The following is a 25212-nucleotide window of genomic DNA, read 5'->3' on the forward strand; positions in this document are numbered from 1 at the left end:
CACAGAGTTTAGTAAGTCTCATATTTAGAATGAAGCCACGAACCAAACCCTGAAAGGTATTTCTGCTTAGTGACTCAAACAATTGAATTAGGAGATTGGTTTCTGACTTCCAAGCAATGGGAAGTGTATGGAAGTCAATCAACAATCAAACAGTATGGGGAAATCCTTTTGCATTGATATTGAAACTAAGAAGAATCTACAGACTGAAAGGGGTTAAATCATAAACTTCATAAACACTCTTATATGTATAAGAATTATAATAAAATAAAGAAGTCTTAAAATGACTAAAGTGAGTTTGCTCCTTGTCCTAGTTAGTTTTAACAGTCAATTTGACACAACATAGATTCACTTGACAAGAGAGTCTCAAATAAGGGAGTTTCCAGATTAGATTGGCCTGTGGGCATGTCTGTGGGGGAGTGTCTTGATTGTTAATTTACATACGAAGGTCCAGCCCACTATGGGCAGCATCTTGCTTATGAAGGTGTTCCTATACGTATAAGAAAGATAGGTAAGCATGAATCCACTAACAAACCGCCAAGTAGCATCTTCCCGTGGTTCCTTCTGTGTCCCTTTGGTTGTGTGGAATAGCAAAAATGCTTGGCATTCAGTTCTTACCTGGACTTTAATGATACACCCGTAAGCTTAAACAATCTCTTTCTTCCCATAGATTGCTTTTGGTCAGAGTGTTCACTTAAAAGTAAATTAAAAATCAAATTCTAGTGTAACAAAGGACTGTTGAGAAAAAAATGTGTTTATTTTTAATAATGAAAATTCCTTATAAGACAAAGGCAGGAAGATTAGGAAGCTTTTGTTTGTTCGTAACAAAGGAAACATCAGTGGGGTAATATGCCATTTCCTGGGAAAGTTGGTGTCTGTAGTGGAGTGGTAAGACAATATGTCTAGTTTTTATTTCCTAATATTTATTGATAATCTCTCATTATCACCTTTTACTCTAAGCTTTGATGATTGATCAGTGTGGATAAGAGTTTAGGCAAAGGGTTGTGAGGGAAGGGGACTTGTAGGGTCCTGGTCTCTCCATCATCACATGGCATTAAGTCAAGTTCTTTAGCCATCTGAAAGCCTGTAACCACCCAAGGACTGTTCAGTGTCTCATCCCCCTCATTTTGTTTTTGACATGGTTTCAAAATGATGGATTCACTATTTTCTGTCAAGCTGAATTTTAGGAAAATGTTATTTACCAATTATTTCTGAAATACCTGGCTTTTCTTTATTTGACTAGATGGTGGAAAAACTCTGACTTATTTCAACTATGACTACACTGGAGACTTTCAAACTGTTACATTTGAAGGACCAGACATCAAGAAAATGTTCTACGGAAGCTTTCATAAGGTTGGTGAGGCTCTTAGTGTAATGTACTTATTAATTCCAATTTCTCTTAGGAAGAGGGATAGGTGTAGTGGTGGTGGTGGTGGTGGTGGTGGTGGTGGTGGTGGTGGTGGTGGTGGTGTGTGTGTGTGTGTGTGTGTGTGTGTGTGTGTGTGTGTGTGTGTGTGATTTTTTTCCCAATAGAATCTCTCTATATAGCCCTTACTGTCCTGAAACTCAAACACTCAAAGATCTACCAGCCTCTGCCTCTGCTTCCTGGGATTAAAGGAATGCTCCACTATACACTGCTCAGAAACATATTTCTTGAAATTCATGGAGCTTTAGGTTTCAGAATTTAACTGGAGTAAGAATTACTTCCTTCAGGACTTGATAATGATACCCAAGATACTGAGGTGAGACATTAGAATATGCACTCATAGCAGGCACTCCAGGGGATATTGACAGATTCGGTCCAGAGTCTTCCTCTGAGAAAGTGATGCATTCCTAATTAGATTAGTGTTCATTTGCTTCATTGTGTGTGATATAGTAAAGATTGCTGGCTGGGCTGGTGACACAGCTTAATGTGTAAGTGCATGGAGCAGCAGATACTGTAGGCTTAATGATCTGACTTTGATCCCTTCAACCCATATGAAAGATGGAAGGAGAAATCCAACTCCACAAAGTTGTCCTCTGACACTACGTACATGCTATGGAACATGTACACAGACATACACACACACACACACACACACACACACACACACACACACACACACACTCCTTGGTCTCCCTCTCCCTCTCCCTGGCCAATTGGAACTATCTATATTTTTTGTTGTTTGTTTTTGTGTCTTTACAGCATACTGTATAATTAAGAATGATTACATATGAAAACTTACTTTTTTTCTTGTTTGATAGGATTACATACCTATCTGAAAAGTGTGTGTGTCGGGGGTACAAGTGGAGGTTTATGAATCAAAAGTTCCATTAACAGCTCTTTGAATTTCATTAGAATCATGGTGTGATGCTTTACTCGGTTGTATAGAGTGTATTGGAAGGCAGCCAGGGAAAACTGTAGGGGAGATGGAAAGCATTTATAGTATCCATCTATGTCAAAAGAGTCATTGTCATCACAGTCTGTGACTTAGGCATGAGCTTGTGTTCTCACTTCAAGGAACTCTTTATGTGTCTCCAGTAGTGTAAGGCTTTATTTTCCTGACCGGAACTCAAGGAGCTACAAGTGAGATTTGTTAATGATTGGCTTTAAATGTATACATCTTTAAAATTTTAAAAGCTGTGTAAAGAGATACTTCCCCCTAGCTTATGTGCCAGTGGAGCTAAACAAAAAACAGAATAAAAGGAGAGACCTACTGTGTGATAAACAGAAGCAGCATGCAACTGCTGATCAAAGACATCAATGAAAGTTCAGTTCTCACAGATCAAATTGTATTTGTTCAAAGCACTATAATTGAATAAATAGCTTCATTATTTATTCATTATTAGATGACTCTATTTTTTACATTTTGGGTATAAAATATAGTCCCAAAATCTTTCTCAAAATGTTTATAATCGCTGTTGTTGGTGGCGCATGCCTTTAATCCCAGCACTTGGGAGGCAGAGGCAGGTGGATCTCTGTGAGTTCGGGGCCAGCCTGGTCTTCAGAGCGAGCTCCAGGACAGCCTTCAAAACAATACAGAGAAACCCTGTCTCGAAGAACCAAAAAAAAAAGAGTTCGTAATCATATAAATGGAATAACCATTTCTGTGTGTAACAAAAGTAGCAAAATATTTTTGAGGATGTTTCAATGTCCTCTGTAAAGCAAAATATTGTTTTAAACGTGAGAACAATCTCTCCAGAACACACAGAAGTCAATCTCTACTCTTGTGAATGATAATATTAACAAGAAGCAAGCCATGGGGTGGGATTTCCCCAGGAATGGTCTCTGTTTGAATAACCATTAATTTCTTTTTGAGAGGAAAAATTCCTAATGAACTGCCTATTGAATGGAATTGCTTCTACCCTGATGTAACCTAAACAAGACATTAAATAAATGTAGGTAGGAACCCACATACTTTCATCTTTTGTACAACAAAGCAATGTTGAACAAAATCTGGAAAGTTAAACTATCTTAATACAAAAGATGTTACATCATTGACGTGCTGAATGTGCTCATGATTTGAGCACAGGGTTAGCTGGTTTAGCTTTTATAACCTTGATTCACATTACCCAAACGTCTTCATGGTTACCTTCCTATGGGAGTGAAATCGTTACAGAAGTGTGGATTTTTCTTTCCTTTCACTAGTCTGCCACAAGCAACTGGTATTCCTGAAGCAAACAGTTCAAATCAAAATGGGTAGTGGGCCCAGATATTTTTATTTGAGAACTTAGTCACAGTGTGTTTACCTGGTTTATCTACAGTATATGTACCCTGGATGGTTATTAGAGGATGGAAAGATCTGGCTTTTCCAAATCCTCACAAAGCACACATGGCTGTGGAAACCATGTCCTCCATGCCGTTGAGATTGTAGTTTGAGGACACTAAGCAGAAGGGCTTCTTCTCACATGGTTTCGTTGCTCCCCTCCCCCTCCCTTAAGAAAATGCCCTTCACTCTCTCGACTCTGCCCAGCTGCTGAGAGGCAGGGAAAACAGGGGAAGACAATGGAGGAAGGAAACGAATTAGAAATAACTATGATGACACATAAAATTCCATAATAACATACAATGCTTTGCAAGCTAACTTAAAACACCAGTAAAAGTAAACTGAAATCTCTAATAAAAAGTGACTCATCTTCAAATCATGTCGAAGGAAGTATTTTATGGAGATGATTCTTGAATGTTGAACAGTCACAGAAAAGGCCTAGCAAAGTCATAGAGACAGAATGCCCTCCCTTCTCTGTACTTGTTAACGATGAGTTATAACGTTACACACACTGGTTGGTACTTCTCCCTGCATAGTCTTCCTATAACACCTTTTCTTTTGCCTAGCTCCATGTTGTTATCAGCAAGACTTTGGCCAAAGTGGTTGTTGACTGTAAGGAAGTAGGCCAGAAGGCAATCAACGCGTCAGCGAATATCACATCGGATGGTGTGGAAGTCCTGGGGAGGATGGTCAGATCGAGAGGGCCCAATGGAAGCTCTGCACCAGTAAGTGGATAAGGGAGTGAAACTAAATGTCTGTTACAGGAAAAATTCCTTTGGCATTGAATACATTTTCAAGGGAGGGGATGTGGTGATGAAATGATGGATGAATGGGTGGACAGATGGATAAATGGACAGACAGACATATAGATAGATGGTGACTCGTCAAACAAACTTGGAAGTTCAAGGCAGTAGGCTTCTGGTGTATTACAAAGAGAATGCTTCAGGTACTAGGCTAGTTAATTATCTAAATGCATTTCAAGATTAGAATATTGTAATATTCAGCACCTTATTTGTGACATAAGTGGTTTGTTATTGGAATTCAAAACTCTACATGTACAAGAAAACACAAATCCTTACAAAGTTTCTCAATATTATACCCAGGTAAGTGGTGTATGCCTCTGATTTGGGTTAGATCTGTATATTTTAAAACTATTTTGCCATCAATAATGTGAAGTTCACTCTTTAATGTGAGTCACTACTTATGTAACAATCCTTCTAAAATAATTTTTAGACTACTAAAATGGAATTTAAGTCTGGGAGACTTTTAATTGACACAGAAATCACATTCCTTTCACTCACTTCCCACAAAAAGAAAAAAAAAGGCTTATATAGGGTTTCATTTTAATACCATGCACTCACAACTAATTAGTAGTGCTCTCTCATTTGAGTCATTCTAGAACTAGTAATGTATTTTAAAAGAACTCTGACTATTCTTGTTTATATTCCTTCTTTATATAACACCAGAACTGTTTGCCAGAGACTGTAAAAATACATAATTAACCAAGTAGGAATACAGGCGGTGGTAGTGCATGCAATCTTATACAAATCTTACTCTCTCCTATTTGTATTTTATACTTATAACTTTATAGCAATTGTGTTTCAAATTACACCATGGGTAATAATATATTCTATGTACATAACTAAGTAAATACCAAAAAAATGGATTTCTAAACATAAAAGTGCCTGTACATCTAAGGTACGCTGGTTGCAATTTTTCACTTTGAAATAGCAAAAAAAAATGCAGTTAAAGAGAAGGTCTTTTGTGGCAACTTGTAGCCAGTAGTAGACAAAGGAGAATTTATAGATGTCAATAACTAAAGAGCTCTTTGTAAGACTACTAGGAAAAAAGCCACAGCTTTCCTTATAATCTAGAAGTCTATCAAGGGCTACTAAGTAGATTTTTAGTCTTCCCACTTACTAAAGAATTTGCTTATGCTGAATGGATAATATTAGGTTAGATCGTAAAAATGCGATTGAGTAGTTGGTCTGGCTTTGGGGGACATTGCTTAATGCTATCAGTGCAATGTGAGAGAAGTCCTGGCCTTTGGATTTAGTATCAAAAAAATATCCACTTCAGTGTTGGTCTTCCTCTGATAACCAGCAAAAGGGACATAGTTCAGATAATTCCAGGAGGGGGAATGTGTAGCAGGCACAGTTAAGATAATTCAGGAGGAATAATTATAATAGTAGCTCACAGGTCAGTGTCACCTGCCAAATCTAACAATAATTCAAAAATGTTAGAGAATTCTAAGATTCTTTTTCTAAAGAAAATGTATTATTTCCAACCATAGTTGAGTGAAGGAGAAAGGATTTAGGGACATAGTAACTACTGTATAGAACTTGCTCACATTCTTAACAAAAACAACTCATGCTCAGAAATGGAAGATTCGGCAGGCAATGGCAGACCCCAGGGAGACTAAACTAAATAACCTAGCTGTCAAAACACATGTGGAAAGAGAGTAGCTACCGCTCTGTTCCAGTCTTTCCACTGAGAAGTTTGCCACCTTTTTCTTTTCCTTTCTTTCTTTCATTCATTCTTTCTTTTTTTGTTTTGGATGATTCTAGAAACAGTTTGAACTTTGGGCATGGAACTGTGTTTCTTAAAGTTTCTTTTCTACTTTTTTTTTGCATCTAAAACTTAGGCAGTTATTCAATTGGCATTTATTCAGCCTCCTGCTATTGAAATAAAAGATAAATATGTCGGGGAGCTACCTATAATTTTGTGTCTTCTATTTCAGTGCCGTCTCTCACTAGAACAGACTCTGTCTCTATATATCTTAAGGCAGAGAAGCAAGTCTGGTCCAATCCAGGGACCATGGGCCCCATCTATTTTTTTCACAGCTTCAAAGACTCACTATTTGGATTACAAGCTTGCAAATAATGGTGGTCAAATCTTACCCGCAAAATGTTTCTATATGGGGCTGGAGAGATGACTCAGAGGATAAGAGCACTGACTGCTTTTCCAGAGGCCCTGAGTTCAATTCCCAGCAACCACATGGTAGCTCAGAACCATCCGTAATGAGATCTGGTGCCCTATTCTGGTCTTCAGGATACATGCAAACAGCTAAATAAATGACATTATTAAAAAACTGTTTCTACACTTCAGCATTTAAATTTCTAGCAACACATAGAAATGTTGTTAACTTTCCTTTCTAAATTTAACTAGAATGCTCATGGTTTCCCTAAAACATAATAAATTAAAAGCAAGTAAAAGCGCCAAGCTCCCCCATGACAAAGTCTTAGTGTTTCTTTCTTTGTTAATGCAGTCAACGAAAAGTTGGGCACCTCATAAGAAATGGAAAATGACATAGGTCTCTGCAGCTCTACCTATGGAATATTCTTATATACAGAAGGCTTTCTATTTGTACACAAGTACACTTGCATTTTTTTCAAACAAAACTTGGAGGAGAAAATTTGGTACTGAGTGGAAAGTGGAGCCAAGTTGAAACTCCCATTCATAGATCAAAATGACTCAACTGGCAAGAAATATTTTAATCTTATTTTCTTGCTAACATTTGACCCCAAATGACTTGCCTTTTGAGCTACACCCAGACAAAATGTCTAGTGATGGAAAATGAGCATTTGTAATTGGCTGAGTATTCCATTTTAGAGAAATTACAAAGTATAAATGTGGTAGGTTACATGTCCTTTCTTGTGTTTCTAAAATGTTTTATGTTTTGGGGGTTAGTTAAGTAAAAGGGAGCTGTCTCTTGTATTAACTGCCTGAGCTACAATTTCTTTTGAAACATTATTTTGCATTCTAAGGTGCTCAAGTATGAGTGCTTTTTTTTGACACAGCTTTCCTGCCTTAGCTCCTGTGTAAGTTGTACAGCTATGCATGCCATTGCTTTTGGAGTAAAAGCCAGAAGCCCGTTTTATTTCCTTTGTTTTTTTAAAAATCTATCTGCAGATGTGTGCCTTGGGAAAGAAGTCCTAAGTACAGGCTAAGGAATCTTAGCTATCGCAAATGCAAAACGACTATGAATAAATTTGTTGTACTCAAAGAAAAAGCTGCTGATTCCATCTGATTGCGAAAGAAAAGGCAGCCCACGTAGTGGCATTCCTCAAATGATAGCAGTGTCTTCGTTAAGTACTTAGACCATGTTTGATCCTTTCAGTAGATAAATTGAGCTCATACAAATCCTAATCACTCCACAAGGCAGAGAGCTAGGCAGAGTAGATAGACATTATGCAGCTACAGTGGCTGAGTGTTGAGTGTTTATTGGAAAAATTTCAAGCAAGCTGGATGCATACTGAGGTGGTGAAGGGCTTTTGCTTTATGTAAATTTTTCCATCCATTGAAATATTTTGACATAAAGATTTTATCCAGGAATGTTAAACTTCTTAATGCACAAATGACTTCCAGACATAACTGACTTTAGTTGATGCTGCCATAATGAGACCCAATGAATAAATGTTCTCAAATGCAATGACATTAAAAAGTCAGACTGCACTATCTTCATTTTAAGTATTGACCCAAAGATCCTTTTATTGTGAAATAAACCACACTGGTTTATGTTGGCTTTACGGACGCTGTAACGATACGCGACACACAATTAAGGAAAGTGAAGCTAAGTATTTAATTTAGAAAATTACTCACAAGATACCAAACCCCAAGAAGCCCAGCAGATCTCAGCTAGCGACTGGACCGGAAGCCGAACTCCAGGAAAAGAGAGCGAGACTTCCTGTGCGCTGTCTTTTATGCCTTCCCCCGTAACGCCCCTAGCCATGCCCAAAAGTGGGCCTGGCTAGTGACGTAGTTCCGCCTACGTACGTATACGTCTTTACGTCCAGCCGTATACGTCTTTAGTCCTGCCTAAAGTGGGTGTGGTTAGCGGTGTGGTAAACCGCCCTTTTATTACCTCATCTGTATGCGCCTCTAGTAAGTCACATGTTTAATGGCGGCATCAGACTTCCTCCTACAATTCCCCTTTTAGTCTAAAAAAGGACAACTAACTTGTGTCCATGAACAAAATGTATCAAACATGTATTCTATCTAAACCTAAACTTATCTTAAAGAAACACCCAAATATGAACACCTCCTTCCAATCCCAACTCTAAAATAATTGAAAACTAACACTAACAGGTGTAATCTTATAATATCAATAGTAGGGAGAGGGGACGTGGAATTCTCAAAACTACTTCCTGCTGAGATGGGACGATGATAATCTCATGGGGACCTGTGAAAAGAAAATGTTAGTATAACAAAATCTGAGTAGATCAGACAGTCTCAGTATGGCAGGAGATGCTTGATTGAAGTTCCTGACTGGGGTTCTAGTGTTGATTGAAGCTCTTATCTTGAAGCTCTGGTCAGATTGTAGAAGATGTGCTATTTCCGTTCCTTGGTCTGGAGTTGTGTCGAGTGATGTAGTTTCAAGCCAGTTTCAGGATAGTGCTTGTCAGGTGGAGTCAATGATGTGGGGCAGTTCAGATGCCTCCAGTTTGTTTGATGGTCCTCAGGGTAGCTATTCATTCTTCTACAGGAATCCATAAGTCCAGTATTCTTTGCTGAGTTTACCTGTGAAGACAAAACCAAAACACTTCTCTTTCCTTTTAGGAGGTCACTTTACCCATGGTGGACTATGAATTTGTCGATGGGCTGTTATCTTCCTCCTCCTGATATAATTGATTCATCCTCTGGAGCTAATGTATTATCCAGTGCCGTATTATTTTCAATGGGCAGTGGATCTTCTAATTGTCCTGGGAGAGGCTGTCCTCCACTGTCACTGGGAATGACCGGATAATCTCTTTTCGGGGCTCGGTTGGCTTTAAAGATCTACCTTGTCTGTCTATTTTGGAATAGCATTCATCAGTCCAATGGCGCCCCTTCCCACACCTCCTGCATAGACCAGGAGGCTTAGGCCTTCTGTTTGATGCATTCCTGGTAAAAGCATTATTTCTAGGAATGCGTTGTCTACAGTTCCTACTAAGATGTCCTATTCTACCACAGTTAAAGCATTTTGCATCTTTACGCCTATTTAAATTCTTTGAGATTGCCTTCCCTACCCATGCCTCTATATCATCACAGGTAGGGTATTTGGCATCCTGGTGCCTCCTCAAACCTGTAGAAATAGCTTCACCTACCCAAGCTCCTGTATCCTGACTTTTACATTCCAGGTTCGCTGTATGCAGAACCCATTCCTCCAATGGCGCTGATCTTATTTTTAATGGCCAAATTACCTGCCTGCATTGAGGATTCGCGTTCTCATACGCCAAAGATTCTATAAGAAGACGCCTGGATTCTGGGTTCGCTACCTGTACTTCTACTGCTCTGGATAATCTCTCTAAAAATTCAGTGAACCTTTCCCTTGGGCCCTGTAATACCTTGGTGTAGGGTTGCATTATCTCTCCTGTTTCACAAACCTTATCCAAGGCATTTAAAGCAGCTGTACGGCACAAAGACAACATGTGCTCGTCATATGCAGATTGAACCTGCGTGTCAGCGTAAGGACCCTCCCCAAGAATCTTGTCTTGGGGTACTTCATGACCGTTCTGCAATTCCTGAATCTCAATTGCTTTTGCTTCTTGCCTCCACAAAGCTCTCCATTGAATTTGGCAAGAATTTTCGAGCACTGCAGAGGCTAATTGGGCCCAGTCTTTTGGGGTTACTTTATTTACAGTAGCCCATGAGGTTAGGAGCTCTCTGACAAAGGGAGAATGAAGACCATACATGACAATGGCCTCCTTAATATTTTTTAGATCCTTCATCTGTATAGGCTCCCAGTGATAAGCAATGGGACCATTTGATTGTTTTTTCGTTGCTGGTTTTTCTGATACAGATACTGGAAAAACCATAGGGGAACGCATAGCAACCTTAGGGAAATCATTCCGGCATTTGAGAAGCTTTGGGAAACTCCTGTCCTGACCTGTTGCCTGTATTTCTGATTCTGAAGTATCAGATTGAGCGTCTTCTAAATCCTGCAGTCTATTCATCATTGTTTCTCTGAGCTCTTGAAGTTCTTGGGACAAATGATTTTCTAAGGATGTCATGGAATCTTTCATTTTCTTACATTCATCATTTACATGTGATTCCAAATTTCTAATATTCTCATCCTTAGCAAGTACCTCAATAGCATGTAAACTGCCTTCTACAAATGATATTCTATCAGTTAGTTTACCATTGCTCTCAGACATGGAACAATTCTTTTCTGCTAGCATTTCAATTTTATGTTCCAGTCTTTGTAATTTGCTAGTGAAATCATCAAACATGGAACCGTGTTTGTCGTTAAATGTTTCCACATTATGTTCCAATTTTTCAATTCTATCTATGGAACACATTTTTCCTGAAAATAATTCAATTTTGTGTTCCGTCTCTTTAAACCTGTTCGTCAGACCTACATTATCATTTTTAATATCCTGAATATTTTCTACCAACCCTTTCTTACTCTCCTGCAATGAATTTTGCATTTCCTGAATCCTTTGTATTAAGATTTCAAAACTATCCTGCGATGACTGCATGACCTGTATAAGTTTATTCCTATTTTTGAGCCATTTCATTAACAAAATTATATTGATTATGAAGCTAATAATCACCATCATGGGTAGGAAGCACCTTTCAGGTAGGTCCTCAACCCTTTCTAAAATCCCATCCATACAAAAACCAAGAAAATTCTTAACATCCTGCATCATAGTGTTAGCTGTTGACATTGTATAAAGCAGTTACGTTTGTTACCAATGGAGTAATTCAGGCCGAAATCAACAGGCTGCCAGCGAAAGAGCACGTGGCCGGAGTCAGCTGGCCGCCAGTAAAACAGCACGTGGCCGCGAGAGAAACCTTGGAATACCTAACCTTACCGGCAGGTAGAAGGTGCTGGTTCCTGGCGGCAGGAATCGTGCCTTGCCGAGCGAAGTAGTGAGGAACTTAGCGAAAGGAGAGTCCACGTGTGCCTGGTCGGGCCGAGAGAAGCCCTGGGTCCCGATTCCAATCCCGCTCCGACACCAAACTGTTGGCTTTACGGACGCTGTAACGATACGCGACACACAATTAAGGAAAGTGAAGCTAAGTATTTAATTTAGAAAATTACTCACAAGATACCAAACCCCGAGAAGCCCAGCAGATCTCAGCTAGCGACTGGACCGGAAGCCGAACTCCAGGAAAAGAGAGCGAGACTTCCTGTGCGCTGTCTTTTATGCCTTCCCCCGTAACGCCCCTAGCCATGCCCAAAAGTGGGCCTGGCTAGTGACGTAGTTCCGCCTACGTACGTATACGTCTTTACGTCCAGCCGTATACGTCTTTAGTCCTGCCTAAAGTGGGTGTGGTTAGCGGTGTGGTAAACCGCCCTTTTATTACCTCATCTGTATGCGCCTCTAGTAAGTCACATGTTTAATGGCGGCATCAGACTTCCTCCTACAGGTTTAGACCACACATTGGTTGTGCTGGTCAAATCTCGACTGGGATGGAGCTTTCACGATGTACTGCAATTATTTTGGTTCTCTTATCCCAGGACCTACAGACCTGGACCACGGAATTGACATTACCATCACTGTGTTACGTGGTGATGATAAAATGATTGACATAGCTTGTTTAGAATAGTACCTGGCACAGAGCAAGTTTTCAAAGCCTGTTGGTTGCTATTGTTAGTTGCTAAGATTTTTTTCAAACAAAATGTTAAACATAAATAATAATTTGGAAGAAAATATTCTGTCTCTGCCCTTACTGTTATCACTTTTATTTCCATTCTACAGTTTTGGTTGGTATACTTTAAAAGTAGATTATGAGAGTGTTGTGTATAGAACTTTAAAATGATATTTATTGTTTATTGCAGCTGTGTTTCAGGGACTATTCTAAATGTTATCTCTATATTAACTCATTTGGTCTTCTCAACAAATGTATGGCTAGCTAATACAATTGACTAACCCTGATCTGAAATACCTGGTATCACAGAATTCAGAGTTTGGGAATATTTGAATATTCACAGTGAGATATTTGAAGGATGGAATCCAAGCCTACACACTAGATTTAATTTATGTTTTATGTGTACCCTTTACACACACTCAACAGGAGCCTCAGATGTCTTTAATGTGCTTGCATTGTATATGCAACCCACCCAGCAAGCCCAGATGTAGAACTTCTCATTCATGGCATCATTTCAACATTCAGAAAGCTTCAGACATTCAGATTAAGGGTGTTCAGTCTGTGTCAGTACACACTTTCACAGATGCAAAAACAAGACTTCAGCACAAGAACTAATTTCTTCAAGCTTCAACTCACTAGGATTGGAGTTAGGACCCTCACTCCATCAGTTTGGTTCCTTTGTACTCTTTGAACTATTTCTTGCTCTCTATATTTACAAAAGTCTACTGTAGCATACTTTTGGAAATGCCTTCTTTTTTTAATTGCTCATTATTTGTCGTGTAGTTTCCCTGTTCTCGTGGTTCATATATTATATATTTGGGGCCTGGATATTAAAACACCTAGGGGAACAAAAGCTATGTGCTCTGCTGGTATTTCAGTAAATAATACATTGCTATGCATAAGTACAAGAAAGTAAGATGCTTTGAATACTGAGTCTATTTTCAAAACCCAAGGTTATTCTGTTGATTTGTTAAAATAAATATTCCAATAATGCACACAATTACTCTTAGTATGAGGAAAGAAAACCTGGTTTCATTTCCTTCCTGTTAGAAGTGGCCTTTTGGTGACACTTTCCAAACTTTGAGTAGTCTGTTTCAATAGTACTAGTTACTTGAGTACTGCCATTTCCACCCTAAAGGCTTTTAGCCAAGGATGAGTAGAATCCTTTGGACGACATATTTATGGCCCTTATTGGAAGCATTACTTGCTGGAGGAAGGTTAAAGATTAAAATGAAAATATTATCATCTTTCCAGTTCTGTTCATGTGGAAAGAAATAAATAGAAATAATGAGGTCATTAAGTTAGTGTTAGCCCTCACTAATGTGGTAGAGATATTTATGTATATTTCACCTTGTACCTTGGGTTATACCAACATATATGAGTGAAACAAAACAAAATATTTACAGTGTGACAAGTGGCTTAAACAAAAACACACCAAGTTCATGTACCCATGGTACTCTCTGTGAATGTCTCACGTGAGCACCTCTTTGAGTACAATATTTATATAGAATATTAATTTAGTTTATTCACATATTAGTTTTATCATATGCTAATATAATTAGTTAAATTAACCAATTAAATTAAGTATAGTAATAATTAATATAGTATATTCATTATATAGCTATAATTAATATGATTTTATATGGATATAATATAATATTAGTATTCCCTATGAGTTTTTCCAGCACAGGACTGTTCTGTTTTCTGATTTTACTGTTATTACAGAAAAGACTGTGCAATATCTTTTTTTTCTTTTCGAGACAGGGTTCTGGAACTCACTCTGTAGACCAGGCTGACCTCGAACTCACAAATATTCACCTGTCTCTGCCTCCCGAGTGCTGGGATTAAAGGCATGTGCCACCAATGCTGGGCTGTCTATACAATATCTTGTAAAAATTATTTATACAAGGAATGAATTAAGAGTTAATGCATCAGACTTTCTACATGTTTGTTATGTGTTACATACTATGCTAAGTGACTCAGAGGTGCACATTTCTCTTACCTTGAGGAATTTAAGGAAATGGTAATACAAAAGAACTGAATTGTGGGTGTGAAGTGATCTATGAAGTCATCTTGAGAGCTCCATGACTACAGGGCATTTGGGAGGCTTCCAAAGAAGGCTTTGACTGTGGAACTAAGCTTTTTGTAGCAGATCTGAGGAGGGGAAGTTATGATAGGGGGAAGGAATTTGATAGTAGATGGAGCATCTGTGGACAGAAAGTTAGAACACTGTACTTTGGGGCAAAGTTAGTTTTTTTTTTAAATTTTCTTATTGGAATGTTGTGTCATAAATATTTTTGTGCTTTATCTCCGATGTAGCGGTTATAACTATGAACGCATTTTATATGCTTCCCCCTTGTTGAATGACGGTTATCTTTTTTAATCAGTTCCAGCTACAGATGTTTGATATCGTTTGCTCTACATCGTGGGCCAGTAAAGACCGATGCTGTGAACTTCCCGGTCTGGTAAGAATTCTTGCACCTCTATCAAAATTTAAATCTGTGATTGCTTTGGAAATGAGGGACTGTTCCTCAATATTCATACCATAACCAGTTCCTTTGGTGATGATAATTAAAGTCAGGAAGTTTTCATAGACAGAAAAGAAGAAATAGACTAGGCTATCACATACAATCCCACGGGGTTTGAAATGTATATCACAGCTGTTTTTGACACACACTCCGGGTGCTTTCAAACTTCCTGCCTCACAAATTTTCCTAGGCCAAAGGAAATAATGGAAAGTTCCACTTATAAAATGTTTAGTGTGAGCCTCCTGCTTACAACTAACCGCTCGGTAGCCATGGAAAAGTAATACGCAGGAACTGAAAATAGGACATTTTTGTTTGATTCCTGGTTAATGATGCATATTTATGAATGAGAAGTATATGTCTACTGAACGTGGCAGTGTCCCCATGTCTGGAGGTCAGCTTTTGCCTGTCCCTCACTCCCCTTTACACACTGATTTGCTCCGTGGTCTTTGCTTTCCATCATAGCGTCTACTGAAAAAACTAGAACATCAAAAAGATGCTTCAAAATACACTGTTGAAGCTATAGACTGCTTTCATTTATACATTTTGTTTGGGGAAGAGAGTGTCATGCCATCTAGGCAGTAGTCAAACTAACTGTGTGGCCTAGTGTCCTATTTATTGTCAATTGGACACAGCCTATTGTCACCTGAGAGAGGAATCATTTAGTTCGTATTAGCCTGAGGTCCTATCTATAGGGAGCTATCTTGACTGTTAACTGTGGGAGATCCAAGCTCACTAAAGGGCTGTACTATCCCTAGTAAGTCCTTAACTTTGTAAGTTAGGCTACCTTAACTCCAGGTGAGCATGGGCCTGGGAACGGACCAATAAGCAGACGGACTGTGTGGCTTCTGAGTCAGGTTCCTGCTCTGAGGTCTCCCACAGCTGACATAGACCTTCTCTTCCCCTAAATTGATTTGTCCGGATGTTTTATCACAACAGCAGAGATGAAACTAGAACGAGGATGACCTTGACCTCTGACCTTCCTGCCTTTATCTCCCAAATCCTGGGATTACGAGGTGGCATCATGGCCAATCCCAGAAGGAAGCTCTGAGCTTAAGTTAGTTATTCACATGAAGTCCAGTGGATGCCAACCATTGTTTTATTTTTCCTTGACTTTCTAAAACATTTACAGTGTCAATATGAATTTAATAGACTGGCCCAGGATATCCTGTCAGACTGATTTGGAAATGTAGTCATAATCTACATAATCTATTTGACACTGCTAGAAAACTAAACACTTCCCATTATGCTCTCATAACATCTACATATAATATAATGCACAATAACATATAATATAATGTCTGCACATATACAGAAAAGGGATCCATATCTTTGGATCCTCATGGAAAGCTAGCTGGCTCTGCTGTGGCTGGACAGTTAGCATGTCTTAATAATTAAACCCACCTAAGTCTTCATGAAGTCCAGAGGACTTGATTTTAGAACCAGATTAGAACATTTATTGCAGGCAGTAAATCCTGGGAGCCTGTTTGGGGAAGCAAGTAACTCATTCTTTCTTCATCAAAATAAGTTCCTAAACCAGTAGTGAACTAAACAAGACAGCTTAGTGTTAGACATAAAGGAAGATAGGTTGGGAGATGGGAGAGGAAACAATCTCATTTTTATAGAGAAAATACGATCACCAGTTCCCATAGGAAGGACCTTGGTCCTTTCAATACTTTTCTCCTTGCCTTATTCACTGAAGGGTTATAAATTCCATACCTGAAGACATCATCAACTAACAAAAACACCCCAGCATCTTGAAACAGGAAGGCTGGTGCTAAATTCATTTGGGAGATCTTCAATTGATGTTTTAATCCAGTCAACCAAATATTAGAGCAGATGAGATAGGTCAGCAGGAGATCTGAATGGAAATCTTTCCTTATGGTCCACCATTTAGAGAAAAGGATGTGAAGGGTATATAGGTCATTTGTTCAATTGTTTTTTTTGGGGAGGAGTTGATTTGAATATTTCAGAGACTTACTTTCATCTTTGTAATTTATTGTCTGTTCTCTGTTCCATCTCACTTCACTGTCCTGTGAGGTCTCACAATGAAGCCCTTTCCATCTATCTACTCAAGGGGACTGGTGGATTCTACGTTCTGTAGTTTCTTCTCGCAGTGCTGAGGTTATTTTGGTATCTGCTCCAAATGGGATATTTTAAATTCATAGGAGGCTGTTACCAGGCTCGCTGCCTCGCTCTGCATTAGAGTAACCCACTTGAATCTATTCAGCCCTGTGTTAACAATCATTTTCTAACATCACATGTCTCTAAACGTCCCAAGAGAGGAGAAAACGCTTCTGACCATCCAGATTAATATGGTTAACTAGTGGCAAGTTTCTGCCCAGCTACTTCACTTCCTGTCTGTCTGTACAGACCTCCAGACCTCTATGGTTAGCTAGTGGCAAGCTCTATTCTCTGACCCCCAGACAGGCTTTATTTGTAGAAGAAAGATATCACCACACATTGCTATTCTAGATGGATTAAATAGAAACCAAAATGTCCTGTGCTCTCTGCTGACCTTGTTTCTTTATTTGGATTTTTAAGCCAGTTTCAGCAAATCCCTCTAAAGCTGGGATAACTGATGATCTGTATGTAGCCATGCTATCTCCTTACAGAAGAGATGGTACAGTTGGGAACCTTATAGCATAATGTTCACTTAAAATTTGAAAACGTTTCCTAAAGTACTTTCTTAAGAGTTAATGAAGCAGTTTATGTAGACTGCCTTGTTCACAGTTTCCCTTTATTTTCTACTCAGAGGGATGAAGAGTCCTGCCCAGACCTTCCTCGTTCCTGCTCTTGCTCCGAAACTAACGAAGTGGCTTTAGGACCAGCTGGCCCCCCGGTAAGTTTTGCTATCTCAGTCTTGAATGTTCTTCAGTGGCATTAATGCCATCACCTTGGGGTCACACATGCAATGCCTACTGAACTAAAGGGCTGTCACCCACTTAATTTTAAGTAAACTTAGGTACATCTATAAGATGACCCTCTTCCGACCATACATCCATCTTCTATTACTTTATGAAAAAATCCTCCCTTTAAGCCGCCATGATTTGTCTTTAGAGCAAGTTTCAGTCATTGGCATAGCCTCTTGCTGCCCACTCTGTATAAACATTTATATGTGCTCTGTTGATGTTGTCAAGTCGTTTTCAAGTAAATATGCACACCCCTGGAATAAATTGGAATTGCATGGGAGAGTGCTAAGTCAGTTTCAGGGATCTTCAGTCCTTCTGTTCAATGGAAGGAAAAGTTGTCTGGTGTCACATGACCCACATTAACACTGGTCACCTCTCCACTTACAGAGCAAGTTTTTCTGTACAGATTTTAGTAGGAGCAAAGCCTAGGTAAATTGGATGACATCATCAACACTGTATTCATTTTTAAGGTGATCTAGCATTTTTTAACAATACTCTTTTTCATAATTTTATATTTACTTTTACAAATAGATTTATTTAAATGTATTAGCCAGTTAAAATATTCAGAGGATACACACATTGCATTTAGATGTGTGTTTATAAACACTAACAAATACATAGTATATTCATGTTTATTGTGTACATAGATATGCCTAATAAAGGAAATTGTCACTGAAATAGTACAATTTGTGTATCAATATGTCAGAACATCTTGGGAAGAAATACAAATGATTTTGATTTCAGAAACACTAAATTACTTTTTATTTCTGTATAAATAACTGCAGTTGAATTGTTGCCTTTTCATCAACTTTTTATGAAGTTATGGTATAAAACACACATAATTCCATGCCAGTTGAGTATTTTATTTTTTATATATGAACAAAAGTAGCATTACATAAAGCTTTAAATAAATAAATTGTGTAAGAAGTCTTAAGGTTTAAAAGGACCCGTCAGGAAAGGTTTTCTGAGACTATGAAATTATCTGCAGGAAGGGCCAGAACTGGGTGGGAAGTTTCCAGTTGAAGATCGTGATGAACATTTACTGGTACACAATGTGTGGCCTTCATATAAAACAGCAATGACCTAATCCCATATTATGAAGAGAGATGAATAAAGTATGCTGTTTTGAGATTTGTTCTTAAGCTAATGCTTAACATCTGTTTGCCAGGGTGGTCCAGGCCTCAGAGGACCAAAAGGCCAACAAGGTGAACAGGGTCCAAAGGTAACGTGTCCTCTCTTTGCCTCAACTAGCCATCATTTTGGAATTAGATGTGACTTCACCTATCCTTGTGACTTACAGTCTCATGTGTTTGTGACATGTCTAGCAATTTTGACTTGATGTGTGTGTGTGTGTGTGTGTGTGTTTTAACCAAAACAAGTATAATAACTCAGGCAAGTGGGCGACTTTTGGGACAGACAAGAACATCAGTGTTCTGTGTGGCTTAGCCTGCAAGGTGGCCTTCTCTCAGGTACACGCTTCTCTTTCTGCATCTGTGACAGAAATGTGTCTTAAGCAGACTCACACAGTCACAGTTCAGCCTCAGTCCCTTCCACATTTTGGATTCCTTCTCCAGTTTGGCACTATATAAAACCCAACACCTAGCTTTGCATTCTTCTCTCAGTCCCCAAAGCCACCAAGTACGATGCTCTAGGTCATGCATTGCAGAGGCATCAGCCAGCCAAAATGACCAGGCCATGCCAACCCACATCAAAACACACATTTTTTTTCTCCTTTGCATAAAGGCATCCTAAGGACTGGCAGGAGCCCAGCTACTAATTGAGTTCAGGCCTCATCCTCTTCTCTTTGAATTCTGGAATCTTTAACTGATCTCCTGTGTCCAGTGCCTTGACTTTCTGATTGATCCTACACATCTGTTCTCGAATTAATTTCCTGAGACTCTATATTGGATTTATGCTTATTTAAAACTTGCCATCATGAACCATGGCTTGGCCATTGTAGGCATCATATCCACGGTCCTTCCTTCCTAAAAGATTTATTTTATATGTATGGGTGTTCTGCATGAATGTCTGTGCACCATGTGTGTCAAGTCCTTGTGAAGTTCAGAAAAAGGTATTGGATCACCTGGAGCTGGAGTTAGTGTGTGAGCACTGGGAATCGAACCCAGGTCCTCTGCGAGAGCAGCCAGTGCTCTTAACCACTGACACATGTCTCCAGCCCCTCCAGATCCTTCCTAACTCAATTTCCCCCATCTCATTCTTGTGACGTTGCTTCTCACAGTTTGCATGCCATCTGTCTTACTGATTTAGTGCTTCAAATATATTACATTTACATATTATTCATTCATATAGGGAGACCATTACACTAAAAAAAAGTTTCCCTTTAGAATTGGAAACAGATGATGCAAGGTAGGACAAGAAGTGAGCATGAAAAAGAAGTAAATGAAGGAAAGCTGAAGATAATCAATCAAGTATTATCCAACTCAGAGACCACGGGCGTATCCTCTGTGGTTCATCTGTTTCCTTTTCTGTCCCTTACTTGGCTCCGTCTCTTCCCATGCTGTAAGACAGGCCAGAGTCGAACACCTCCTCTCAACAGCATTGCCCTGACTCTCTCTGGGTCACCCATGGCAGAGCCCAGAATCTCCTATGTTTTCTGGCTTCTGCCTCCCAGGGATTCCTTCAGCAAGACCCCAGTGATTTTTTCCAACATTCCCAGTTGACTACGGTTCTAATGATGACTAAGAATGAATTCTGATATTTGGTGACACTATGGTAACCCATTTTCTCTAATTGTCCACTCCCACATGGTTATTTCTGTACTGCAGGTTTGACAAAGGATAGATACTGTTATGCAGTGGATTTCAGATAACACAGTGTCCCATAGCCACCTTTGTGGCTAGAATGAGGACAGATAAGCTATACCACACACACACACACACACACACACACACACACACACACACACACACACATGGAAAGTCCTAACATGTAATCTTTTTTTCCCCATTTCTTACACCAAATAGATGGCAGATCAAAAAGCAATGATCATGGGTCTCTTCTAGTCTATTTGTTTTAGATTTTAAAGAATAAAATGGCCCACCTACCTTCTTCCCTACTCTTCAGTAATACATAAGTGATACAGTGCTAAACTCTTACTGCTAAACTCTTACTGCTAAACGTTAAAAGTGATATTTATAAGTTGCCCCCTCTCAAGCACATTGCAATTTTAATGCTCTAGGCCTCTTCCTCATAAACCTCTCATGCTTCTTATAAGAACAGTTATCATTCGACGCTCTGCAGTCTTATTTCCTACACAATTCTCAAATTACACGTGATTCTGATCCCCTGGAGTCCTGTGGAGTTGTTCTCACTGAAGCTGCCACATGTGACCAGTTCCACACGCTATTGTTTAATGTTTACCTCCCTTGAGATTCCTGCAATGGTTGACTCATTTGGCCAGCTCTCTATTGGAATTTGTTTCTTCTTTGCCCTTCTAGCTTTGTTCTGGTACTAACTTTGTGGCTTTTTCGGAGTCCTTCCCAGGCTTTCTCCATTCTAACTGTCATGCAGTTTTAAGCAACTTCTACTTCCATTGTGTGTTTAAAAAAATACTTAATTGTAATGTTACTCTATTTGTTTGTGCATGGGTGTTTGGCCTATACCCACATCTCTGCACCATTGTGTGTCTGATGCCAATGCACAGCAGAAGAAATGATTGGATCCTCTGGAAGTAGAGTTACAGACAGCTGTGAGCTACTATGTGGGTACTAGGACCCAAGCTGGAATTCCCTGAAAGAGCAGACAGGTCTCTTAAACACTGAAAGGAATAGCCTTTGCTGTGGTCAACAGATTTGACAGGGAAGAAGAAATTGAGCATAAAGAGATATGCTGAGGGGCTGGAAAGATTTCTCAGTGATTAAGAGCACTGACTGCTCTTCCAGAGGACCCCGGTTCAATTCCAAGCAACCACATGGCAGCTCACAACTGCCTGTAGCTCCAGTTCCAGGGGACCTGGCATCCTTACAACAATGCACATAAAGTAAAGTTAAATGAAGAATTTAAAAAGGAGAGAAGGATTCTGAGTCTAAGATTACTCTTTGAGTTGTTTAAAAGACAATGGGGTCTGAAAGAAGTGGGGGGTGCCGATGGGAAAGGCATGTCTGACCGACCCCGGATAAGAAGGAGAGATGGTTTGTAGCTAGAGGTGCCAGTGGTTGCAGAAGAATCACTCTGTGGTATCCAGAGGGATAGGGGAGGAAACAGGCTTGGTGGAAAGTTCCCAGCGAGAGGCTGAGGTTCACCAGGTGGGAATGGAGAGCTGAAAGGATGGAGAAGAGCCTGTTCGTCCAGATTCCTTCCTGAACCAGGATGGTGGTCCCACAGTGCTTTCTCTTTGGGGAGGTGTTAGGCGGTTGTGGGAGACTACTTGCTCACATTAATTGGCACAACGTTCTTGTTTGCAGAAACAAAGTAAATATAGTTGATGAAATTCCTGGTGTGTTTATTCTTATGGCTTACTTGATGACATTTTACCTGGGAGGTAAATCATTTGAAATTGTGTTAAGGAATAAGCTTTGTACGCAGGGATATCTTTCAGGTATTGGAGGACCTAACTTCTAGAGTAACTTTGCTTTCTTGCTTCTAGGGACCAGAAGGCCCTCGGGGGGAAACCGGCCCTGTAGGACCCCAGGGCCCCCCTGGACCCCAAGGACCCAGTGGTCTGTCCATTCAAGGCATGCCTGTGAGTTGTGCATACATATTCAGATGGATTTTATTGTTATCTGTTTTCCGAAGGCATGAAGAATGGGCTTTTATATTCTGTGTCTCGCCAATGAGCCCCAGTCCCCGAGAAAATCGTGACTGAATGACCATTCATTAACTCAACCTATGCCCTACTGTTTGCTCAGTGATGGTGGCCTTTCAACAAACGCGCACATGGAAAGAGTGTAGACAGTCCCAGCATTGCACCTAAGGAGGATTACAAGACCAACGTGACAGCCTTAGCTTGCTCACCTAAATTCTTTTGTAAAATTGTTACTTGTTTGTGTGCACATGCGGTGTGCATGTGGGCATGTGTTTTTTGTGGGTGTACTGAATGTAAGATGCATGTTTGCATGTATGCAAATAGAGGCCAGAGTCCATCTTGGGTGCCTTCCCCAGGAGTCACCTACCTTGGTTTTGAAATATAGTGCCTTCATCGGCCTAAAACGTGATGAGTGGGCTAGGCTACCTGTCCAGGGAGCCACAGGGACCCACCTGTACCCAGTGCCCCGCCCCAGTGTGGGGACTATAAGCATGTGGTACCATGTTCAGATTTTAATTTTTAATATGGGCCCTGGGGATCAAACTCAGGTAGTCCTCATGTGCCTTACCTCCCCAGCCCTTGACTAAACTGTGAACATCTAGAAGGTAACAACTCTTATATCAATGTATTATTGATGTGTAGCCATTTTGAACACAGAATAATAAAAACCATCGCATAATTCCTTATTTCTACTATCATTAGAATAGAGTTCACTGAGTGAAGTTTGGAGTTTAGATTAAATGGCTATTTTGAAATGCTTGCTATCTTGGAAAAGAAATTTAATTTAATTCATGGAAATATAGTGATTTTAAATCATAAACTATAAATAATATTAAAATATTCAACTCACCCCCACATATGTTAGCTTTATCAGCATGGCCATCTGGGACTACACGTGAAGGGTTGGAACTGTTCTTGAACATAAACACTCGGTTCTGCAGAAGTGTTTACATGGATGGCTAAGCATGTGTGAGAAGTGAAACACAGCATGTGTGTTAGTGCCAAGGCAGTTTAGTGTTGAAAATACTCTAGCAGTGTGTGGGTGTGCGGAGGGGCCGAGAGCTTATGTCTGTGACTCTAACTCTGTGTACCTTTGGACACTTAGGGTATGCCAGGTGACAAAGGAGATAAAGGTGACGCTGGCCTTCCTGGTCCACAGGTATTATTTTTGCTGTTACTCCTTAGCCTGAAGCTTCTGACATCAGCAGGGACGACCTTTAATAACATTTGCCCATGTTCACTGACCTGTCTGGAAGTCGATGGAGGTTGGGCAAATCTATTTCTCAGAGGGAACTCCTGGGTATTAGTTTTGTGTCACAAAAGGGTTCCCATTGTGACAATGGCTTTGTTTTGGGGGCTGTGGTCTGTCCTAGAGAAGCAAGCCAGCTGTTTCTGTAACTCTCTTTTCTGTCCTTGTTCTCTCTAGGGTGTCCCTGGAGGTGTGGGTTCACCAGGACGTGATGGCTCCCCAGGCCAGAGGGTAAGAACTTGCCAAATATTGGTTCTTGGCAAGGTAGACTTCCTGCCTAGTCACTTTGCTGCAGACAGGTTTTTATGTGTGGGCACCACATTAGGATTTGTATATTTTCTTTTGTCAATCTAACTTCTGTCTATTTTGTATCTATTTCCATTCATCCATGACTTCTATGTCCATTTCTCTCAATAAACTTACCCCAGCCAGCAGCACCCCATCCTGAATGCTCCCAAGCCGGACTCTACTGGATTCATAGGTTTTTGCTGTTGTTGTTGAGTCCTTGAAGTACAAATCTAAAAGAAAGTAACAGTCACATAAATGGAAATTTAAGTAGAATGGCTTATAAAGGAATCTCCATTAGTTTAGTATAGTTTCAGTTTTCTGTTCTTTTTACCAGCTCAACAGCAAAATAAAGTACAAAAATCATTAAGTGAGGTGTAAGTTGAAATGAAACGTTTGTTTCATTGACAAGTTTTCACTAAGGCAGGTTTAGAGGCTTATATATTTAGTGAGGGAAATTCAAATTTAAAACTTTGTCACATGTTGGGCAGTAGTGGCTCACGCCTTTAATACCAGCAACTGGGAGGCAGAGGCAGGTGGAGTTCTGAGTTCAAGGCCAGCCTGGTCTACAGAATTAGTTCTAGGACAGCCAGGACTACACAGAGAAACTCTGTCTCAAAAACCAAAATACAAACAAACAAGCAAAAGCAACTTTGTCACGTGTTATAATGGGGTCAGAGTCCTGTTAGAACAAAAGAATGGAAAGTCAAGCCAGCCTAGGAGGATCTGAGAAGGATTCTCTGAGGAGGGGCTGTCTAGGCTGCTGCTTGCTCAAAAAGCAGAGGTGGCCAGGTAGATAAGGAGAGGAAAACCGTTGCCCACAGGGAGAATGGTTTATGTAAAGGAGGAAACGGGAAACAGTGGGGTATCTTTAATATGCTATGTTTGGTTAGAGATCATAAATCACTGTGTGTGCATATGCACATGTGTGTTCATGCTTGTGTGGTGTGTAGGTAAAATGCAGTCAGCTTTACTTAAAGCATCAATTTTCTTAACCTAAAATTTTGACCCAAAAATTTGAACTTTAACATGAAGGAAATAAAAATCCACTACATTTTCAAGAGAAAGCAAAGCTATCTGATTTTTTAAAATGTTTTTATTTATTCTTTGGTAATTTCATATATATAGTGATCATATTATTTCTCCACTTTACCCT

The 25212-nt window shown here is 39.7% G+C and overlaps 1 protein-coding gene across 3 annotated transcripts in view; it reads left to right on the top strand.

Moving 5' to 3' along the window:
• The window catches only part of Col14a1 (collagen type XIV alpha 1 chain), a 196317-nt gene that overhangs the window by 127277 nt on the left and 43828 nt on the right, over window positions 1-25212 (top strand). For all 3 annotated transcript variants that reach the window (XM_040730425.1, XM_040730423.1, XM_040730424.1), the window contains exons 33-40: window positions 1241-1350; window positions 4310-4468; window positions 14708-14785; window positions 17601-17687; window positions 18926-18979; window positions 22364-22459; window positions 23628-23681; window positions 23949-24002. In XM_040730425.1, the coding sequence (XP_040586359.1) occupies window positions 1241-1350; window positions 4310-4468; window positions 14708-14785; window positions 17601-17687; window positions 18926-18979; window positions 22364-22459; window positions 23628-23681; window positions 23949-24002 (692 nt within the window). The remainder of the gene's footprint in view (window positions 1-1240; window positions 1351-4309; window positions 4469-14707; window positions 14786-17600; window positions 17688-18925; window positions 18980-22363; window positions 22460-23627; window positions 23682-23948; window positions 24003-25212) is intronic.

Source organism: Mesocricetus auratus, unplaced genomic scaffold (genome assembly GCF_017639785.1).
Source record: "Mesocricetus auratus isolate SY011 unplaced genomic scaffold, BCM_Maur_2.0 Super-Scaffold_100023, whole genome shotgun sequence".
NCBI classification, from domain to species: Eukaryota; Metazoa; Chordata; class Mammalia; order Rodentia; family Cricetidae; genus Mesocricetus; species Mesocricetus auratus.